This window comes from Dendropsophus ebraccatus, chromosome 2 (genome assembly GCF_027789765.1).
Source record: "Dendropsophus ebraccatus isolate aDenEbr1 chromosome 2, aDenEbr1.pat, whole genome shotgun sequence".
Taxonomy (NCBI): domain Eukaryota; kingdom Metazoa; phylum Chordata; class Amphibia; order Anura; family Hylidae; genus Dendropsophus; species Dendropsophus ebraccatus.
In genome coordinates, this window is record NC_091455.1 from 156,822,978 (window position 1) to 156,842,719 (window position 19,742).

Genomic DNA, 19,742 nt, shown 5'->3' on the forward strand with positions numbered 1-19,742 from the left:
CTCTATCTAAAGTATACTCACCTCTGGTGGATCCAGCAGCATCTTTCTGTTCCCCTCTGGTCACTGCTTCTCTCTGGTCCATTAGCTGCTCTTAAACGTTTCGGGACAGGGCTTGTAAGAGAAGGCAGCGTGATGCACTCGGCCACGGAGGCTCACTGCTCCACTCCGGCGGCGCCAGCAATTCTCTCCTCTACTGCTCGGGGGCAGACAGGTAACAGCTGACGTCACACGGCTGCAGCCGAACAAGAGGGGAGAGAAGTGCTGGCGCCGCTGGAGTGGAGCAGTGAGCCTCCGTGGCCGAGTGCATCACGCTGCCTGTCTCTTAATAGCCATGCTTCTAAAGAGGCAGACCAGCCGCAGAGAGCGCCGGAGGCCGCGGGGAGGAGGGGGGCGGAGTCGATGAGGCAGTGGTGGCTGGTGGCTGACTGGCCTCAAGAGGTCACAGCGACCGGGGCCGCGGACTGGGGGGTTGTTTCGGGGGGCACTGACACACACACACACACACACACTGACCTAATGCAGACTGCCCGAAGTAGAGCTCCTGCCGCTGCGGCCCGCTCCGCTCTGTCAGCTCGGCCCGCTCCTGCCACCGCAGCCCGTCTGTCGCGCTCGGCCCGCTCCTCCAATCTAATCAACGTGGAGGAGGAGCGTGGGGCCGCTGCGGCTGGCCGGAAGTGGCGCACGCGTTGTACGTGCACTACAGCCGGCCGCAGCGGCCCCACGCTCCTCCTCCATGTTGATTAGATTGGAGGAGCGGGCCGAGCGCGACAGGCGGGCTGCGGTGGCAGGAGCGGGCCGAGCTTACAGAGCGGAGCGGGCCGCAGCGACAGGAGATGTCCGCAGCCATGATTTTTTTTAATAATGTTTTTTTTTTTTTTTTTTTGTAGCCCGGGTGGCCCACGGACTGGTAATCCGGCCAGCCCAGCGGGCATTTGCCCGGCTTGCCAGATTACCAGTCCGGGCCTGGACAGGACTTTTAGTCCAGTGTAAACTTTCATAATCATCCTTTTTCTTTACCAGCTGAAGTGTCACAAAGGCGGAGCCTTACTGCTCGGACTGATTTACATACATGGCGGTGCTGCGGCTGTCGCTGTGACACTTCAGCTGGAAATAAAAAGAATAATTATAAAAGGAGTGATTATAGTGCAATTACATGCAGTGACTTACAGGAGGCGTCTTTTCTGCATGAATTGCAAGTGACGTTTTTGCTGAAGTTGTTCTCTTTTCTTGCTTGGCTCTCATGAACACTTTTCTGGCCATGACTCTCTGTAGGATCTACCAGACAAACATTTAAGGATCCTTGCTCCAGTATCATACCGAAATGTATTGCTTTGCACAGTAACCTTTGCCAAAGTGTCTGGGGCCACCCTAACAAAAGGGACAATGCCCCACAATTACTTCGGACGTGACCCTATTATTAAAACTTAGCGTTTATTAATACCCAAGAAAAGAATAAATTTAACATGAAGATGAAGGTGACACTATTAAAAATACACTCAAGGTCACCAGTATATGACGTGTATGGATATGGTGGCCCACAGGCCCTGCCTATACTGTAGTAGCTGCAGACTACTTTCCAGGGGCGTAGCTAATGTCCCTTCGGCCCTGGTGCAAGAGTTCAACTTGGGCCCCCCCCCTTTCTCGACCAAGCGATGTGATAGATAGATATTACCACCATACTGTTACTGACCAAATCCTGTATACTGACCAATAATACCAGTATATAGGAAGAAAATATTACCACCACAACCACTACCATCACCACCATATTGTTACTGACCAAATCCTGTATACTAAATTCAATAAAACACAGTACCAGATAACAAGTAACAAATAATACCACCACATACTGACTAACACCACCGCTGCTACTAAATAAGATCCACTTTACACCGATCACTATCACCCATACAGTCATATAGCGATAGCTCCAGCTCTATACAGGTTCTGTACACCATACACAGTACATTGCATCAGGTGACTCACAGTGGACGTCTTCTCTGATCAGAGTTCTTCTATTTTCATCTTCTTCTCCATCTGCACTAGGCCATTAGAACTTCTCCGAGCCACGAATCCACAGAATCTGCCAGACAAACATATTAGGCTCCTCACTCTGACACCATCCTTATCTCTAAACTAACTGCACACCTGTATTGGCCCCTTTACACACCTTTAGTTAGTGGGTAGGCTGACTCTATGTGACCCCCCCTTATAGAATATGCCCACCTCTGTGTACAGATGGCCCCTTGCTCAGTCTTCCATATAGCTGGCCCCATGTGCATCTCCTTGGGAGCCCCTCTCTGTGTAGCCCACCTACAATAGATGCCCCCGTGTAGTCCCCCTTATAGATGGCCCCTTTGTTGTCCTTCTTATAGATGGTCCCCTCTGTGTATCCCTTATAGCATACGGCCCCCCTCTGTGTAGTCCCTCTTTCAGATGCCCCCCTTATAGATGCCCCCCAAAAAAAAGAAGAAAAATGGTGGTCAGCTCACCTCGTGTGGGGGTTCGTTTGGATCCTGATGCGTTGAGAGAGGGTGCACGGGTCCGGCTTCGGCTAGCAGCCAATTCGTAGGGAAAGTAACAAAAGTGATGGTCCCAGCACTCCGTTTAAAAATAAGCAAAATCTTTATTTCATATCAAAAAATAGGATAAAAAGCCGCTCATGAGAGGTATAGATGCCCCCCTCTGTGTAGTGTCCCTTACAGACTGCCCATCTCTGTGTATTCTCTCTTATAGATGGCCCCCTCTGTGTAGTCCCCTTGTGTTGTCCCCCTCTGCCCCTCTTTTAGATGGCCCCCTTATGTTGCCTTCCCTTATAGATGTACCCCTGTGTTGTCCCCTTATAGATGCCCCCCTTATAGATGGCCCCTCTGTGTTGTCCCCTTATAGGTTCGTCCCCTTATACATGCCACCCTTATGCTGTCCCCCATATAGATGCGCCCCCTTGTTGTCCCCTTATGTTGCCCCCCCCCTTATAGATGCCCCCACTGTGTGTCCCCTTATACATGCCCCCTCCTTGTAGATGGCCCCCTTGTAGTCCTCTTATATTTGCCCCCCCCATCTTGTTCCCCGCAAAGCAGATAAAACAAACAAAAAAACAACTCCCCTAACACCTCGCTCCCCTGTCGCAGCTCTCTTCTTATCTCTTCTTCTGTGGTGTCGGATGGGCCCCTGGCTCATGCTGGCTCCCTGGGGGTATCCCCGGGATTCCTGGGCAGCACACGCACCAGGGAGCTGTGCACACAAGGGGTGTTACTTCTGGGTCAGTGCTCCTTGACCCGGAAGTAACAGCCCCGGCGCACACAGCTCCCTGGTGCGCGTGCTGCCCGGGAATCCCGGGGACACCCCCAGGGAGCCAGCATCAGCCGGGGGCCCGTCCAACATTGACTCTTGTGACCGCAAGCAAAACACTGCGGTCGCAAGAGTGATCGATCAATGGGACGGGCGGTGTCGGGCGTTGGATGACAGGGCAGTGCTGTGGCAAGGAGGGGGGCCACGGATCCCCCTCGATGGCGGGCTGGGTCACAGTGGTGACTGACAGTGGTGACTGGCAAGGCTCGGCTCCCATGTATGCTGGAAGAGATCAGGGACAGAGCTGCTGCTGGTCAGGGAGAGCGGTAGGGAGGGAATTAGCGTTCCAGTAGGCAGGGAATACTAGCAAAACAACCAAACATCCCTTGTAAGGGCTTCAAATTGTTTTTTAAATTGTATTACTACAGACTGCTGGCTGGGACTTGCAGTGCAGCTACCACGATTTCAGCAGCACACTGTGGTGATCGGCTGCTGGCAGAAAGGGGACATTAGGTGTTGCATACAGACCCCTAAGAAGTGCTCAGTGTACTCTTTTATGATTTTGTGGCTGGTGGTGCTGCTGTAATACATTGTATTGCTGTGATTTGTAGTACACCTGCATAGAACTTCACTGCTCATTGTAAGGGGTGTCACAAAGTGTATTGGTGCAGCCACCACCAGATTGTATCTCACAGCCCCCCCCCCCCAAAAACTATTGGGACCACTAGTATATTTCCAGATTTCTGTCTTTCTTACTCAAGCCATATTTAAGTTCACTACTGCTTGCACAGTGTAAAGGGGGTGTCACAGAGTGTATTGGTGCAGCACCCACTAGATTGTATCCCACAGCCCCCCAAAAACTAATGGGACCACTAGTATATTTCTAGATTTCTGTATTTCTTACTCAAGCCATATTTAAGTTCACTACTGCTTGCACAGTGTAAAGGGGGTGTCACAGAGTGTATTGGTACAGCCACCACTAGATTGTATCCCACAGCCCCCCAAAAACTAATGGGACCACTAGTATATTTCCAGATTTCTGTATTTCTTACTCAAGCCATATTTAAGTTCACTACTGCTTGCACAGTGTAAAGGGGGGTCACAGAGTGTATAGGTTCAGCCACCAACAGATTGTATACCACAGCCTCCCAAAAACTAGTGGGACCTGACCACCAGTAAATTTTCTTATTTCTGTATTTCTTACTGTGGGCATATCCAAGCTCACTGCTAATTGTCATGTGTAAGTGCTGCTATACACCATATAGCAACACTTACACACAGACTCCAAAAGTAGTCTGAGTAATATATTTTCTTGGCTTGCTGTGATCTGTAGTGCAGCTATCTCAGTCTTAACTGTGCAGTGTCCATAAAATGGTGAAGCCCAGGGGTAAGGGTCGAGGTCATGGGCGTGGGGTTCCAAGCGATGCAGTGGGCAGAGGCTGTGATTCTGGGCAGGGTGACATAGCAGCACCCCTTGAGGAGGAAGCAGTGGCACCCTGCAGACTCTCAATCCCTAGCTGCTTCTTGCAACTTAGGTCTCAGGGTACACCACTATTGAAACTGCAGCAGCGTGAGTAGGTGCTGACGTGGATAGCGGATAATGTGTCCAGTAAGTTAACCATTACCCAGTCTTCCACGCAGTCCACCCAAGCTACCCAAGGGAGTGGAACCCTTGCTCCAGCAGCTCAGCCTCCTTCCCCATAGCCTGGCCCCTCCAGGGAAAGAAGGGATATAGATCCACCACCACCATGCTCCCAGGAACTATTTTCTGGACCCTTCCCTGAGTCTGAGCACATTTATTACAAATTTATTACAAAATCGTAACAAAGACTGCACAGTGTTTTGCTCATTCTGGAAAGATGCTCAGTGATATACAACTCTGGAAATTGTCCAAAGGTTGCGGCAATATCTTTCTACTTAAGAGTGGATTATTGGTTTTGTCTGCCCATTTCCTGCCACAGGGGCCTGCAGATCCTTGCACTGTAAGGAGATACATACTCCTCTGGCTGTGAAGAGGCAGAACATGGCCTTTCAAAAACGGGAAATAAAATGAAGAAAGCTGACCTTGCCCATCTTTCCAAATGAAATACGAGAAGGATCTTCAAAAATGCACAAACATGTGTTTCTTTTATTACCAAATAGTGCCACAATGAACAATGCAAACTGTGCTGTCTAATTCTCTGTTTGTCTCTCTCTCACACTCTTTTTTTCTTACAATTTTTAAACCGAGTGGTAAACTTTGTCAGTATTTTGCTCTTAAAGAGAACCAATCACCAAAAAATCACTGTCCCTATTATCAAAGGTAACCTCTCCCTATGTCTATCTATGAAGATACAGACTGCCTTTGCAGTCTGTATCTTATCCCTTTACCCAATTCTCTTGTTTGATGAACGAAGGCCGGGCGCCGCCATCTTGATTACGTCACTTTGCGTTTCACCGCTGGAACGCAAGTGACGTATTAAAGATGGCGGCGCCCGGCCTTCGTGCACCGAACAAGAGAATCAGGTAAAGTATAAGATACAGACTGCAAAGGCAGTCTGTATCTTCATTTTGTGTATTTATGAAGATACAGACTGCCTTTGCAGTCTGTATCTTATACTTTACCTGGTCCTCTTGATCCCTGCAGCAAGGCCGGCGCCGCCATCTTGAATACGTCGCTTGCGTTCCACCGCTGGAACGCAAGTGACGTATTCAAGATGGCGGCGCCCGGCCTTCCAGCACTGAACAAGAGGATCAGGTAAAGTATAAGATACAGACTGCAAAGGCAGTCTGTATCTTCATAAATAGAGTGCTTTTGCAGTATGTTTCTTATACTTTACCTAATCCTCTTGTTTGGTGCAGCAAGTCCGGCGCCGCCATCTTGATTACAGTACTTGCGTTCCAGCGGTGGAACGCAAGTGACGTAATCAAGATGGCGGCGCCCAGCCCTGCTGCCTCTATGCATGACGGGAGCTTCCTGTCTCGAGCCGGCTCTTTTGAAAAGAGCCGGCGCGAGGCAGGAAAGTAAAACGTCTGTAATTAGAAAACGCGGCAATAAAAATGATTGATTATATTTACAAATATTCTTAAAGTTACAATATACATCCAATAAGGAAAAAAAAATTTTTTGATTTTCGGCCGTGATTGGTTCTCTTTAAGTGTGTGTCTGTATACAGACCTGTGCCTGTCTGCTGGCATAAAATAATAACAAAACAAAAGAGGTAAAGGAAAAAAAAAAATCAGACTCTGCTCAAACTAAAGAAACAAATGACAATTCTAGTTGTTGGGCAGCACATAATTAGTAAGGCAGGACCTCAAGTGATGATCCTTTTGCATGAGACAATTGCCAGATCCTCAAGGAATTAAAACCAGGATGCCTGAGCCACATCAGTTCTGCAGTTATGTTGAGTGCTGAGACAGCCATACCCCATGAACATCACATGATGCACGGAATGTTACTCCAACTGCTACAGTCAAAGTCAAATTCAAAATCAAAACAGCGGTGGGGGGAGAGGTGCAGGGAATGTTACCCCAACTGCTACGGTCAAAGTCAAATTCAAAAGCAAAACAGCGGTGGGGGGAGAGGTGGTGAGTCACATGATGCAGGGAATGTTACTCCAACTGCTACAGTCAAAGTCAAATTCAAAATCAAAACAGCGGTGGGGGGAGAGTTGGTGAGTCACATGATGCAGGAAATGTTACCCTAACTGCTACAGTCAAATTCAAAGTCGAAACAGCGTTGGGGGGAGAAGGGGGGAGTCACATTATGCAGGGAATGTTACTCCAACTGCTACAGTCAAATTCAAAGTCAAATCCAATCTAGCATCCTTGTCTTGTCCATTTCGAACCATATTTTCTGTGCATGTCATCTTACGGGTGTCCTCTGCCGTCCTTTCACTAGTACCTTCTACCTTCTTTGGATGTTGCTATGTTGTGTCAGGCAAAGTTTTGGGGTGGTTCATATGCTACCTCTGTTTTAATTCTTCGCTGTGTGATCACTCCCATACTGTTGCCCATAATTTGGCGTATTAGTGCGATTAGGCAGCCTCAGAGGCATCCATGCATGCTGCCCCTGCTGTTTCCTGTCCATTTCTGTGGTGTTTCCATCATTTTCTGAGGTTGACAGGTTTTCACCCGACCTGTGAAAACCTGGGGTACTGGGCCCCTTTGAGGAGTGAACACAGATGGTGAGCGGCAATGTCGCCATCATCAGCCTGCTGTGTCTGGTTTAAACCTCCCTGCCCAGCCTGAAGTCTGAGACTTTGCCTTCGTCTCAGGAGACGGGTGAAGAACATCCGCCCCTAGATAGCCAGACCACCCTGACGTCAGTTTCTCCCCACGGAGTAGAGGATGAGGAGGATGAAGAAGAGGAGGAAGAAGAGCAGACTGCTGCCGCGACTGATTAGGGTACCCATGCTCAATCCTTAGTTCTTGAGCGTGTATGGCCTGAAGAGGAGGAATTGGTGGAGGAGGAGGAAACTGAGCCTTTTGAGGAGAGGGAGTTCTTACGTGTTGGGACCCTGGCGCACATGGCTGACTTTATGTTAGGCTGTCTTTCCCGTGACCCTTGGGTGAAATTTTTTTCTGACAACACAGATTACTGGGTGTTCACTCTCCTGGACCCTAGGTACAAACAGAACTTTTCCACTCTCATTCCTGCCAAGGAACGCAGGATGAGAGTGAATAAATATCCTCCTCCTTCTCTTTCAATTCTCAGCCAACAGCCAACTCTTTTTCCGCCATGCTGTGTCTGGCCTAATTATTCGTGTCCACCATGCTGTGCCTGGTTTAATTTTTGGGAGGCTCACTGGCTACAGCTTCTACCTTGGTCACTCTTTCCTCACTGCCATGCTGTGTCAGGCTAAATTTTTGGGTGGTTCATATGCTACCTCTGTTTAAATGGTTCCCTGTGTTCTCACTGCAATGCTTTGTCAGGCTAAATTTTATGGTAGTTTATATGTTACCTCTGTTTAAATGGTTCCCTGTGATCCCACAGCCATGCTGTGTCAGGCTAAGTTTTTGGGTGGTTCATATGCTACCTCTGTTTTAATGGTTTACTGTGTTCTCACTGCCATGCTGTGTCATGCTGAGTTTTTGAGTGGTTCATATGCCTACCTTTGTTTTAACCAGGCTGTTAACAAGAATTAGGCATAATGGTGCCATTAGGCAGCCTCAGAGGCATTCATACATGCTGCCCCTGCTGTTTCCTGTCCATTTCAGGTTTTGTTTCCCTCATTTTCTGAGGTTGACAGGTTTTCACACAACCTTTCCTCTACCGAACTTGGGTCCCCTGCAAAAATGCTCGAGTTTCCCATTGACTTCAATGGGGTTCGTTACTCCAAACGAGCACTCGAGTATCGGGAGATATTCGTCTCGAGTGTAACGAGCACCCGAGCATTTTAGTACTCGCTCATCACTAATCATAATCATACTACAAAGGCATGTATACACTATATACTGTACACACATACTGTACATACATATATCATATATACTCTTCATACATATATATATATATATATATATATATATATACACACACACACACATTTATACTGTACATACATCACATACACACACACACACTTACTTTACATACATATATGCATACATCATAAACATACTAGAGGCATGCATACACTATACACACACATACTGTGTACATTACATACTTGAACACACTATATAATAACACACTTTCACTTTGCAAATACAATTTCTAAGGCCCCCTTCACACATCCGGAAAAACCATCCGGATTTCCGGACCCAAAGACTTTAATTGGTCACGGACACCCTTCTGGATTTCTCCTTAAGGGTGTCCGTTCCGAAAAATAGATCTGGAAAAAATAGGACATGTCCTATTTTTGTCCGGAATTCCGGCCCGGACGCCCCCATAGAAGTCTATGGGAGCGCCGAAATCACGGGCACTTTCCTGATGTACACCCCAAGCAAGCCCGCGCTGCTGGCTGCCCGTTCGCCATCCCGACCTCCACACCTACTCGCCCGCAAGCCATCATAGCAGGTTCCCCCCGCGACCGTAGCAGGTTCCCCCCCAAGCCCCCTCCCCCGGGACTCACCACTTGCTGCTGCCTCCGCTACACCGGCACCTTCAGGCTGAAAGAGCTGGCGGTGTACCCCACCACCAGCCGGAACCAGCCTCGGGCCCTGTCCTGCTGACAGTCCATGATGGGAGTTGTAGTTTTACAACGTGACCATTCAGGTTTCAGAACTACAACTCCCATTATGTCCTGACATTTTTTATAATGGGAGTTGTAGTTTTGCAACCTGTTGCAGAACTACAACCCCCATCATGTCCTAGTGGCAGGTAATAATGGGAGTTGTAGTTCTGCAACAGATTAGAGGATGACACCGTATAAAAGGGGGGAGGCAGTGGCATAGTAGAACTACATCTCCCAGCATGGTGTGTGCGGTAATATGCAGGACTACATCACAAAATGGGAGTTGTAGTTCTGTAACTGATTAGAAGATGACACATGGCAAGAGGGAGAGACAGTAATACAGTACATGAGCGGGGAAGGGGTACTGTACATGAAGGGGAGACGGCGGTATGGTACATGAGGGGTGACATTGGTATGGTACAGGAGGGGTGACGGTGGTAGGGTACACTAGGGGTGACGGTGGTAGGGTACATAAGGGGGACGCAGTGGCAGGGTACACTAGGGGCTGTGTGGGTACTTGTGATGTATGTTGGCATACTAGACCATATTGAAATCACTTTTTTTTTTTTTTGTCTTCATGAAATCCTGAAGGCTTTTCCTGATGGTTTTCTGAAGGTAAAAACGGATTACTGTCAGGGAATCCTGATGCTTTCCTGATGTCTTTAGAGGCCTCCTGATCAGGATTTCCTGACAGTAAAAACTGACACTGACGTGTGAATGGGGCCTTACTTCTCATAACTAAGCTCCTTAGATTTCAGGTGCTGACAGGTCCTCTTTTCCTTACAGCCAGCATGGTGCTCCCCTACCCCTCCGACTGCAGAGCAGGAAGGACATGATGAAATCACTGTGAGGGAGAGGGAGACTTGGTTGCCTCCTCACACACCACAGCGGGGGAGATGGCAGGCTCGGACTGTAGCTTGGTGGGAAGAACAGGTCCTGTCTTTTCACCAAGCAGTGCCCAGCCCACCTGTGACTGAAACTTCAGTCAGCAGCAGCCACTCAGTGCTGCAGCGTGGGGCAATTTATTCTCCTCTGTCCTCCAGAAAGCTGATGCTCTCCGACGCGTCCAGGAAATGACGTCAGCCATCAGAGAGCAAGTTGTAGCAGATGTGCTTGTGCGACACACTGATCTCTCTGCCACTGCAGAGGGTAGATGCAAGTTTACAGCAGAACCAGCGGCCCCGCTGACTGGTAATTTTGGCAGCCCAAGTCCTCTTATATATCTATCAGTGCTTTCATAAAGCAGAGCAATGTTTTTGTTCTCTGCTACAAAGAGGCTTTCCCAAGCTCCTGAATAGTTCCAAGCTGAAATATCTGTTCTCTCCCTCCTCCCTGCTTAATTGCTTCCTGGAGGTCAGTCCTAAGCAGGTATGAGAGGAAGGAGGGAGGAGGTGTTACAGCTTGCTGCTCTTCGGGAACTCGAAAAAGCCTCTTTGACTCTTCATTCTATCGAAAGGCTATGTTCACACAACGTCAAAAATAGAGAAAAGACAGCCGATTTTGCTATTTAAAATAATGTCCATTTTTGCCACAATGTAACTGACTACAATTTCAATGCACTGAAGTCAATGGAAAGACGAACGTCCAATGTACACAATGTATTGAATAATGGACGTTTTTACCGCTGACATCAAAATAATGAACATGATCATTTTCGGACATTTTTTGCAGACAGCGGACGTTTTTAGTTGTTCACACACAGTTTTTCTTTTGTCACCGTTCTTTCTCCATTTGTACTATTAAATTCAATGGACTTTTTAATTAAGCCACACCCAAAGGGCAGTTAGTAACCCCCAACTAGTATAATGTACCAACAGCCGTCATTGCACTAAGGGAAGGCCAGGCTGCTAAATGATGTCCGTTATTGTAGACTCAAAATGACGGACATTATTTTAAACGCTGAAAAAAAACGTGTGAACATAGCCAATAAGAGCATTATTCTATGTTCCGGAAGCACAGATGGATATATGAAAAGTACCATGTTGTAATTAATGTCTTGTTCTAACAACTTTCTAAGGGTCCTATTACACATAACAATTTTTAACGGCTAACGATAAATGATCGCAAACGAGATTGTTTATTGTTAACCTGAAATCGTTCACCATATTACACAGAACGATGGTCGTTAATTACGATCGTTTCTATGATCGTTTATGCCTTCTCATCCCAGCAAAACAATGGACAATGTGCAATTACACTGAATGATCAGTGAACAAATGCGGAACTTGAGCGAACAAATGTGGAATTACAGAGAGCGATTAGCGATAATTTTAGGTTCAGATCTAACAATTATCATTTAAATTTGAACCATATAAAGATTTTTCGCACGATAATCGTAATGTAATTGGGCCCTAACAGTGTCAGCAGATTGGAACATGAACTTCAGCTGACAGATTCCCTTTAAATAAATGTTTTATCAGTCCTACAGTTATTCTATTTGTTTTAACACCTACACAATAGTCTTTATGTTATAGTGGTATTTACTATATATTTACATACTTACATTACATATGCATCTATATAACTACATTTTTATGATGTCTGCTTTTACTTTAATATACCTTACAGATACGAAGACAAGGAGGAATTCAGTTATTAGTAGATCTCCTTGACCATCGGATGACAGATGTTCATCGAAGCGCCTGTGGAGCACTGAGGAACCTAGTTTATGGAAAGGCAAATGATGATAACAAAATTGCACTTAAAAATTGTGGTGGTATTCCAGCATTAGTACGACTACTTCGAAAGACCTCAGATTTGGAAATCAGAGAACTAGTAACAGGTATAATAAATAATTTTTTTATATTTGCTGAGCTACAGTTAAATTATGTCTAATATAAGTATTTCTTGGATAGTTTAAGGGTACGTTCACACCTACCGGATCCGCAGCGAATTTGACGCTGTGAGTTAGCAGCGAAATCCGCTGCGGATCCAGTACTGTGAATTTGAATGGGCCCCATACATCGGATACGGATCCGCTGCGTGTATGGGACCGGGCCCCTTAAACCTCTGCGCCGCCGGCCGAAAGCCTGCCCGCTCGCAGCCCCCGTCCGCCCGCAGCCCCGAGCATACATTACCAGATCAATGCCGTGGCTTGATTCAGGCTCCCGGCTCCCCTCGTTCCTCTTCAGCCAATCAGGGCTGCCGTGCCCTGATTGGCTGAAGAGGAGTGAAGGGAGCCGGGAGCTTCACACAGCCGCGACACCAAGCTGGTAATGTATGCTCCGGGTGGCCGGTGGTGCGGGCGGACAGGGGGCCGGGCCTGTGGGCTGCGGGCGGGCAGGCTTTCGGCCGGTGGCGCAAGGGTTAAAGGGGCGGGTCCCATACACGCAGCGGATCTATCTATCTGTATGGGACCCATTCAAATTCACAGTACTGGATCCGCAGCGGATTTCGCTGCTAACTCACAGCGTCAAAAAAGAAGAGCAATGACCAAATGATGGGGTAGTGGATGAGGTAAGTATGTGGGCATTTGTTGTTTAATGCACGTAAAGGCATAGGGTTAAGTATTTTCCTCTTAATTAGTAAATCTACTAGTCTACTATTAGTCTACTTCTGTATAGTTTTTTTTACAGTTTATTAAACGATATGCATTGAAAGTCAGTTTGGTGTAACTCCACATAAGGCACCAAATATCAACACTGGGGTTTTTATTCCCCTTTTCTTAAACTGAGTGCAATCTTTATCTATAAAACTGCAGCACATGTTAAATAAATGTATACCTCAGCCTTCTTCGCCCAATACCAAAACAAAAAAAGTTAAAAGTATTTTTATACACTTTTGCAGCCTACCTTAGGACTTGATCATGCATACAGTTCAATGGAGTATGTATGTACATTATCGATCTATTACAGCACTCTATTGGTGCAACCTGCTGTAGGCAGGCTGTATCAATAGATAAGTCAGACAGCCTTAGAGCTAGCAGAGGCCTCTGACTGCCCTCTCAGGTCCCCACAATCTTTGCCACTGCACCACTAATGACATTCTCTAAGGCCATTTAAATACTGACTGTGGCATCTAACATATTGTGCTATTTCCCTTAATTTAGTAGATCAGGCAGGCTTCAAATTCTCTAAGAAACCGTGACGTCACAAATTAAGTTTAATTCACGTGACATGTCAAGCAGGGGGCGAACTATAAGTAGAAGTCTATGTAGTGTATTGTCTATGGCACTCTATTGTCTATGGAAGACTATGTAGTATAGTGTTAGTGAAATGATTTGTTACAGTACACTATCCTTTATTGATTTTTATGGAATACTTTGGGAAGCAAGGACACTTGTACGGCACCGAGCAGGGAGACAGAGAGGTGCCCGTGCATCTAACTACTTCCCTCCATGCCCTGTGCCATGGGCCAGATACACACTGTACTACTGCCTCATCATCTGCTCTTACTATGAGCGCTCAGCCCACACGGCACCGGTTAGGGAGGGATAGAGGTGCCTATTACTAACTACCTTTTTTCCTCCCTCATTGCACTGCCATGCCATTCCTGTGCCATGTAGGTTGAGCACGGATCAGGAGCGCTCATAGTATGAGCAGATGATAGGGGAATAGTATCTGACCCACGGCACCGTGCAGAGAGGGAGAAGGAAGGTAGTTAGATGCACGGGCACCTCTCTCCCTCCCTGTTCGGTGCCGTCCATCTCCCTCTCTCTGTGTGAGCGCTCTTTATAGGCAGCACAGGGAGAGAGAGGGGGTCCTTGCTCCCCAAAGTATTCCATAAAAATCAATAAAGGATAGTGTACTGTAACAAATCATTTCACTAACACTACACTACATAGTCTTCCATAGACAATACACTACATACACTTCTACATATAGTGTGCCTCCTGCTGGACACTTCATATGAACTACACCTGATTTGTGAGATCATGTTTTTTTTGAGAAATTGAAGCCTGCCTGATCTACTAAATTAAGGGAAGTAGCACTATATGTGCATTTCCCATAATTAGGCTGGGTTCACACACAGTATATTTCAGACAGTATTTGGTCCTCATGTCAGGTTCTCATAGCAACCAAAACCAGGAGTGGATTGAAAGCACAAAAAGGCTCTGTTCACATAATGTTGTAATTGAGTGGATGGCCGTCATTTAATGGCAAATATTTGCTGTTATCTTAAAACAACGGCTGTTGTATTAAAAAAATGGCAGTTATTTACTGTTATATGGTTCAGGGAAGAAAAAGAGTGCTGCACCTCACACCTATGGCTGATACTAGTACCTCTTGGCTGCATAAAAAACATCAGAATTCTGTATGTGAATTGATCAAGCCACACTGCCCCATGTACCGCGTGAAGGTATCTGATACACATGGGTCCCTACACTAAGTCCACACTGTGGACTTTCTCCAGTCAGCGACCACCACCCCCGCAGGCATGCACAGTCAGGAAAGGGAGGCCATGGAACGGCCCTGCAACCCCCATGCCACAGGACCAGACCCAAAAATGCCACACCAAAACCCAGCCAGCACCACCGGCGGAGGAAGCTGCCCCCAAACAGCACAAGTCTGGATAAGGTATTGCACTTACCATGGCTATCAAAGATAGCATAGGACGGACAGGAGGGATTAAAACCATGAGCACTCAGGTGTCTCCTGCTAATTGCGGTCATGTGGGTCTCACCAGGAGGAGTGCAAAACACGGAGAAAAGAGAGAAACAAAATACAGTTCAGGGAAGAAAAAGAGTGCTGCACCTCACACCTAGTGCTGATACTAGTACCTCTCGGCTGCATAAAGAACATCAGAATTCTGTATGTGAATTGATCAAGCCACACTGCCCCATGTACCGTGTGCAGGTATCTGATACACATGGGTCCCTACACTAAGTCCACACTGTGCCAGTCAGCGACCACCACCCCTGGAGGTGTGCACAGTCAGGGAAGGGAGGCCATGGAACGGCCCTGCAACCCCCATGCCACAGGATCAGACCCAAAAATGCCACACCAAAACCCAGCCAGCACCACCGGCGGAGGAAGCTGCCCCCAAACAGCACAAGTCTGGATAAGGTATTGCACTCACCATGGCTATCAAAGATAGAATGGGACAGACAGGAGGGATTAAAACCATGAGCACTCAGGTGTCTCCTGCTAATTACGGTCATGTGGCTCTCACCAGGAGGAGTGCAAAACACGGAGAAAAGAGAGAAACAAAATACAGTTCAGGGAAGAAAAAGAGAGGTACTAGTATCAGCCATAGGTGTGAGGTGCAGCACTCTTTTTCTTCCCTGAACCGTATTTTGTTTCTCTCTTTTCTCCGTGTTTTGCACTCCTCCTGGTGAGACCCACATGACCGCAATTAGCAGGAGACACCTGAGTGCTCATTGTTTCAATCCCTCCTGTCTGTCCCATTCTGTCTTTGATAGCTATGGTGAGTGCAATACCTTATCCAGACTTGTGCTGTTTGAGGGCAGCTTCCTCCGCCGGTGGTGCTGGCTGGGTTTTGGTGTGGCAATTTTGGGTCTGGTCCTGTGGCATGGGGCTTGCAGGGCCGTTCCATGGCCTCCCTTCCCTGACTGTGCACGCCTGCGGGGGAGGTAGTCGCTGACCGGCACAGTGTGGACTTAGTGTAGGGACCCATGTGTATCAGATACCTTCACACGGTACATGGGGCAGGGTGGCTTGATCAATTCACATACAGAATTCTGATGTTTTTTATGCAGCCGAGAGGTACTAGTATCAGCCATAGGTGTGAGGTGCAGCACTCTTTCTTCCCTGAACCGTATTTTGTTTCTCTCTTTTCTCCGTGTTTTGCACTCCTCCTCCGCAATTAGCATGAGACACCTGAGTGCTCATGGTTTTAATCCCTCCTGTCTGTCCCATTCTGTCTTTGATAGCTATGGTGAGTGCAATCAGGGCCGTCTTAACAGCAGTCTGGGCCCCTGGGCAGAGGTACGAATTGGGCCCCCCCCTCCAACCGCCACCATCAAATCCCCCACATCTTTGCATATAGTGCCACACATAGTAGCCAATGCCCACATATAGTGCCCCCCATAGTAGCCAATCACCCCATATAGTGCCCCCCATAGTAGCCAATCCCCCCATAGTAGCCAGTGCCCCCCATAGTAGCCAGTGCCCCCCATAGTAGCCAGTGCTTCCCATAGTAGCCAGTGCCCCGCATAGTAGCCAGTGCCCCCCATAGTAGCCAGTGCCCCCATAGTATTCAGTGCCCCCCAAAACAACAAACCAGTTACTCACCTGTCCGGCGGCCCCAGCAGCTCCTCTCCTGTCAGCGCGCCACTCCCGACATTCTCCGGCACAGGCAGCGAGGTACAGAGAGACTTCCTGTGCCAGAAGTGTCCGGCTGCACGACACATCCAGGACACAGGCAGCGTCTCTGTACCCCGCTGCCTGTGCCCGTAGGATGACGGGAGCTCGCTGCCGGGAGAGGAGCTGCTGGGGCCGGCGGACGGGTGAGTTCCTGGACCGCCCATCCCGCCCCTTCTATCGCCGCTTAGCTGAGCCGATCAGAAGCCCAGGAAAATGCTGCTCATTGCACTTTTCCTGGGCTTCTGATCGACTCAGCTGAGAAGCGATAGAAGGGGCGGGCGGAGGGGGTCACTCAGGGCTGCTTACTGTGCATATGCATAGTGAGCTGCAATACAGGGGGCGGGCGTGGCGGCTTCCTTGCGGTGTTCAGCACTGCTTGGGAGCCATCTTCGCTTTATAGGTGCGTCTTATAAAGCAAAAAATTCAGGTATGTCACAGAGGGCAGGGGCCCCCTAGGACGCAAGGGCCCCCGGGCAGCTGCCTACCATGCCCAATGGGTAAGACGGCCCTGAGTGCAATACCTTATCCAGACTTGTGCTGTTTGGGGGCAGCTTCCTCCGCCGGTGGTGCTGCCTGGGTTTTGGTGTGGCAATTTTGGGTCTGGTCCTGTGGCATGGGGGTTGCAGGGCCGTTCCATGGCCTCCCTTCCCTGACTGTGCACGCCTGCGGGGGAGGTAGTCGCTGACCGGCACAGTGTGGACTTAGTGTAGGGACCCATGTGTATCAGATACCTGCACGAGGTACATGGGGCAGTGTGGCTTGATCAATTCACATACAGAATTCTGATGTTTTTTATGCAGCCGAGAGGTACTAGTATCAGCCATAGGTGTGAGGTGCAGCACTCTTTTTCTTCCCTGAACCGTATTTACCGTTATATGGCAGCCATCCACTTAATTTCACCATTGTGTGAACATAGCCTTTCTGTGTTTTTAATCCACTCCTGGTTTTGGTTGCTATAAGGACCTGACATGAGGACCAAATACTGCCTGAAATATACTGTGTGTGAACCCAGCCTTAATGTACATTAGGAATTTGTCTAACTTTCCTAATGTAATAACATATTAAAAAATGTTTTGGCTGGAGTTGTCCTTTAACTATCTGGTACCCATGGACTTGGATGCATTGTGCTGCTACTATTACATTAACTATCTACAGACCGGTCAGCTGGCACAATAGACTTTTGTTGGAGTATTTTCTTGTACACTAGAGGCTGTTGTTTATAAAAATAGAATCACAAACAATCACAATCACAAAGCCTTTTTGTTTACTGAGGGAGAAACCAACAGAATTAGGAGAAATGTTGAGGAGTATATGACATTCTTTGCCACACCATCTGTGATTGATTTGCAGAGAGATTTGGAATACTTGTCTAAACGTAAAACTAATTCACAATTACATATTGGGGCTCTGGCTGAACATCAAAAGCACTGATGCATACCTGAAGTACTGATGCATAGAGGGATGCTATTCCGACTGAAGCCAAATATGACCTTTGAGGATAAGGAATCGCCGCAATAGTTTATTTATTATTATACTTTATGTTAGCATACTAGTTACTAAATGTCCCCCAATATGTCTATATGTTCTACTGGGGCATACACACAGTTGGAATTTCCCCTGCACTGTACATCATGTCGTGTGTCGTCAGTGTTTCAAAGACAGAAAACAAAACATTTAAATGTAGCCTATGGCTATGTTCACACAATGTTTTTTCAGCTTTATTTAAAATGATGTCCATCATTTTGAGTCTAAAATAATGGACATCATTTAGCTGCCTGGCCTTCCCTTAATCGCTCTATTACTATGCTTATAGCACTTTTATCCTTTGGTCTATGGGGCTGTGTATGGTGTCATTTTTTGTTCCATGATGTGTTCTTTCTATCGGTACCTTGATTGTGCATATGCAACTTTTTGATTGCCTTTTATTACAATTTTTCAGAATTTGATGCATCAAAAAATGCGCAATTTTGCACTTCGGGATTTTTTCGCGCTTACGCCGTTTACCATGCAAGATCATGAATGTGATAAATTAATAGTTCGTGCTATTACGCACGTGGCGATACCAAACATGTTTATATATTTATTTTTATTTATAACATGGGAAAAGGGGGTGGTTCAAACTTTTATTATTTTTTTTTTACACTTATACTAGAAGTCCCGCTGGGGGACTTCTAGTATAAGTACATTGATCTCTCATTGAGATCTATGCAGTATAGTTATACTGCATAGATCAATGAGATAGGCACTGGATTGCTTTTGGCAGCTGCAGCCGGAAGCAATCGAGTGCCTAGCCGGGATCAGTGCCATTGCGGTGCAGACCCCAGTCGAATCCGGATGTAAGGATCGCCCCTCCGTGACTATGCCTTTTCTCTATTTTTGACGTTGTGTGAAAATAGCCTATATCTTTTAACTTGTATGGAATTAAAAGCTATGTGTTAACACTGGATGATATCCCGGAGTGATGGATTATTGATATTTTGCTTATACTCCTTTTCTTCTAAAATGCATAGTCTCAATTGGCTGTCACAAAAAAAAATTTTTATTTCAATCATTGTATTGTAATCATTTATTTCAATCATTGTATTGAGTATTGATTATTAACTGTCATTTTTTTAATTATTTGTAGGAGTGTTGTGGAATCTTTCTTCTTGTGATGCCCTCAAAATGGCAATAATTCAAGATGCCCTAGCAGTGTTGACCAATGCAGTGATTATCCCACATTCTGGGTGGGAAAACTCCATACTACAGGATGATCATAAAATACAGTTACACTCATCACAGGTGCTGCGCAATGCTACTGGGTGCCTAAGGCAAGTCATCTTACTATATTTGTCTATAATCGTTTTCTCTCTCTCTCTCCTTTAAAACAGCTTGAGCAGGGTGGGAGCTTTAGGTATCTAGAAGAGTGGATGAGTTTAACCGGTTAAATACCAGTCCCATTATAGATGAAATGTCTAAGAAAATATGAAAAAAAATATGGCAAAGACTCCATATCACTAAGGCTGATTGTACTGATAAAAACAATTTG

The 19,742-nt window shown here is 46.9% G+C and overlaps 1 protein-coding gene across 1 annotated transcript in view; it reads left to right on the forward strand.

Annotated features, from left to right (window-relative positions):
• The window catches only part of CTNND2 (catenin delta 2), an 891,951-nt gene that overhangs the window by 709,318 nt on the left and 162,891 nt on the right, over nucleotides 1-19,742 (forward strand). The window contains exons 11-12 of the mRNA XM_069958560.1: nucleotides 12,018-12,231; nucleotides 19,341-19,524. Of these exons, the coding sequence (XP_069814661.1) occupies nucleotides 12,018-12,231; nucleotides 19,341-19,524 (398 nt within the window). The remainder of the gene's footprint in view (nucleotides 1-12,017; nucleotides 12,232-19,340; nucleotides 19,525-19,742) is intronic.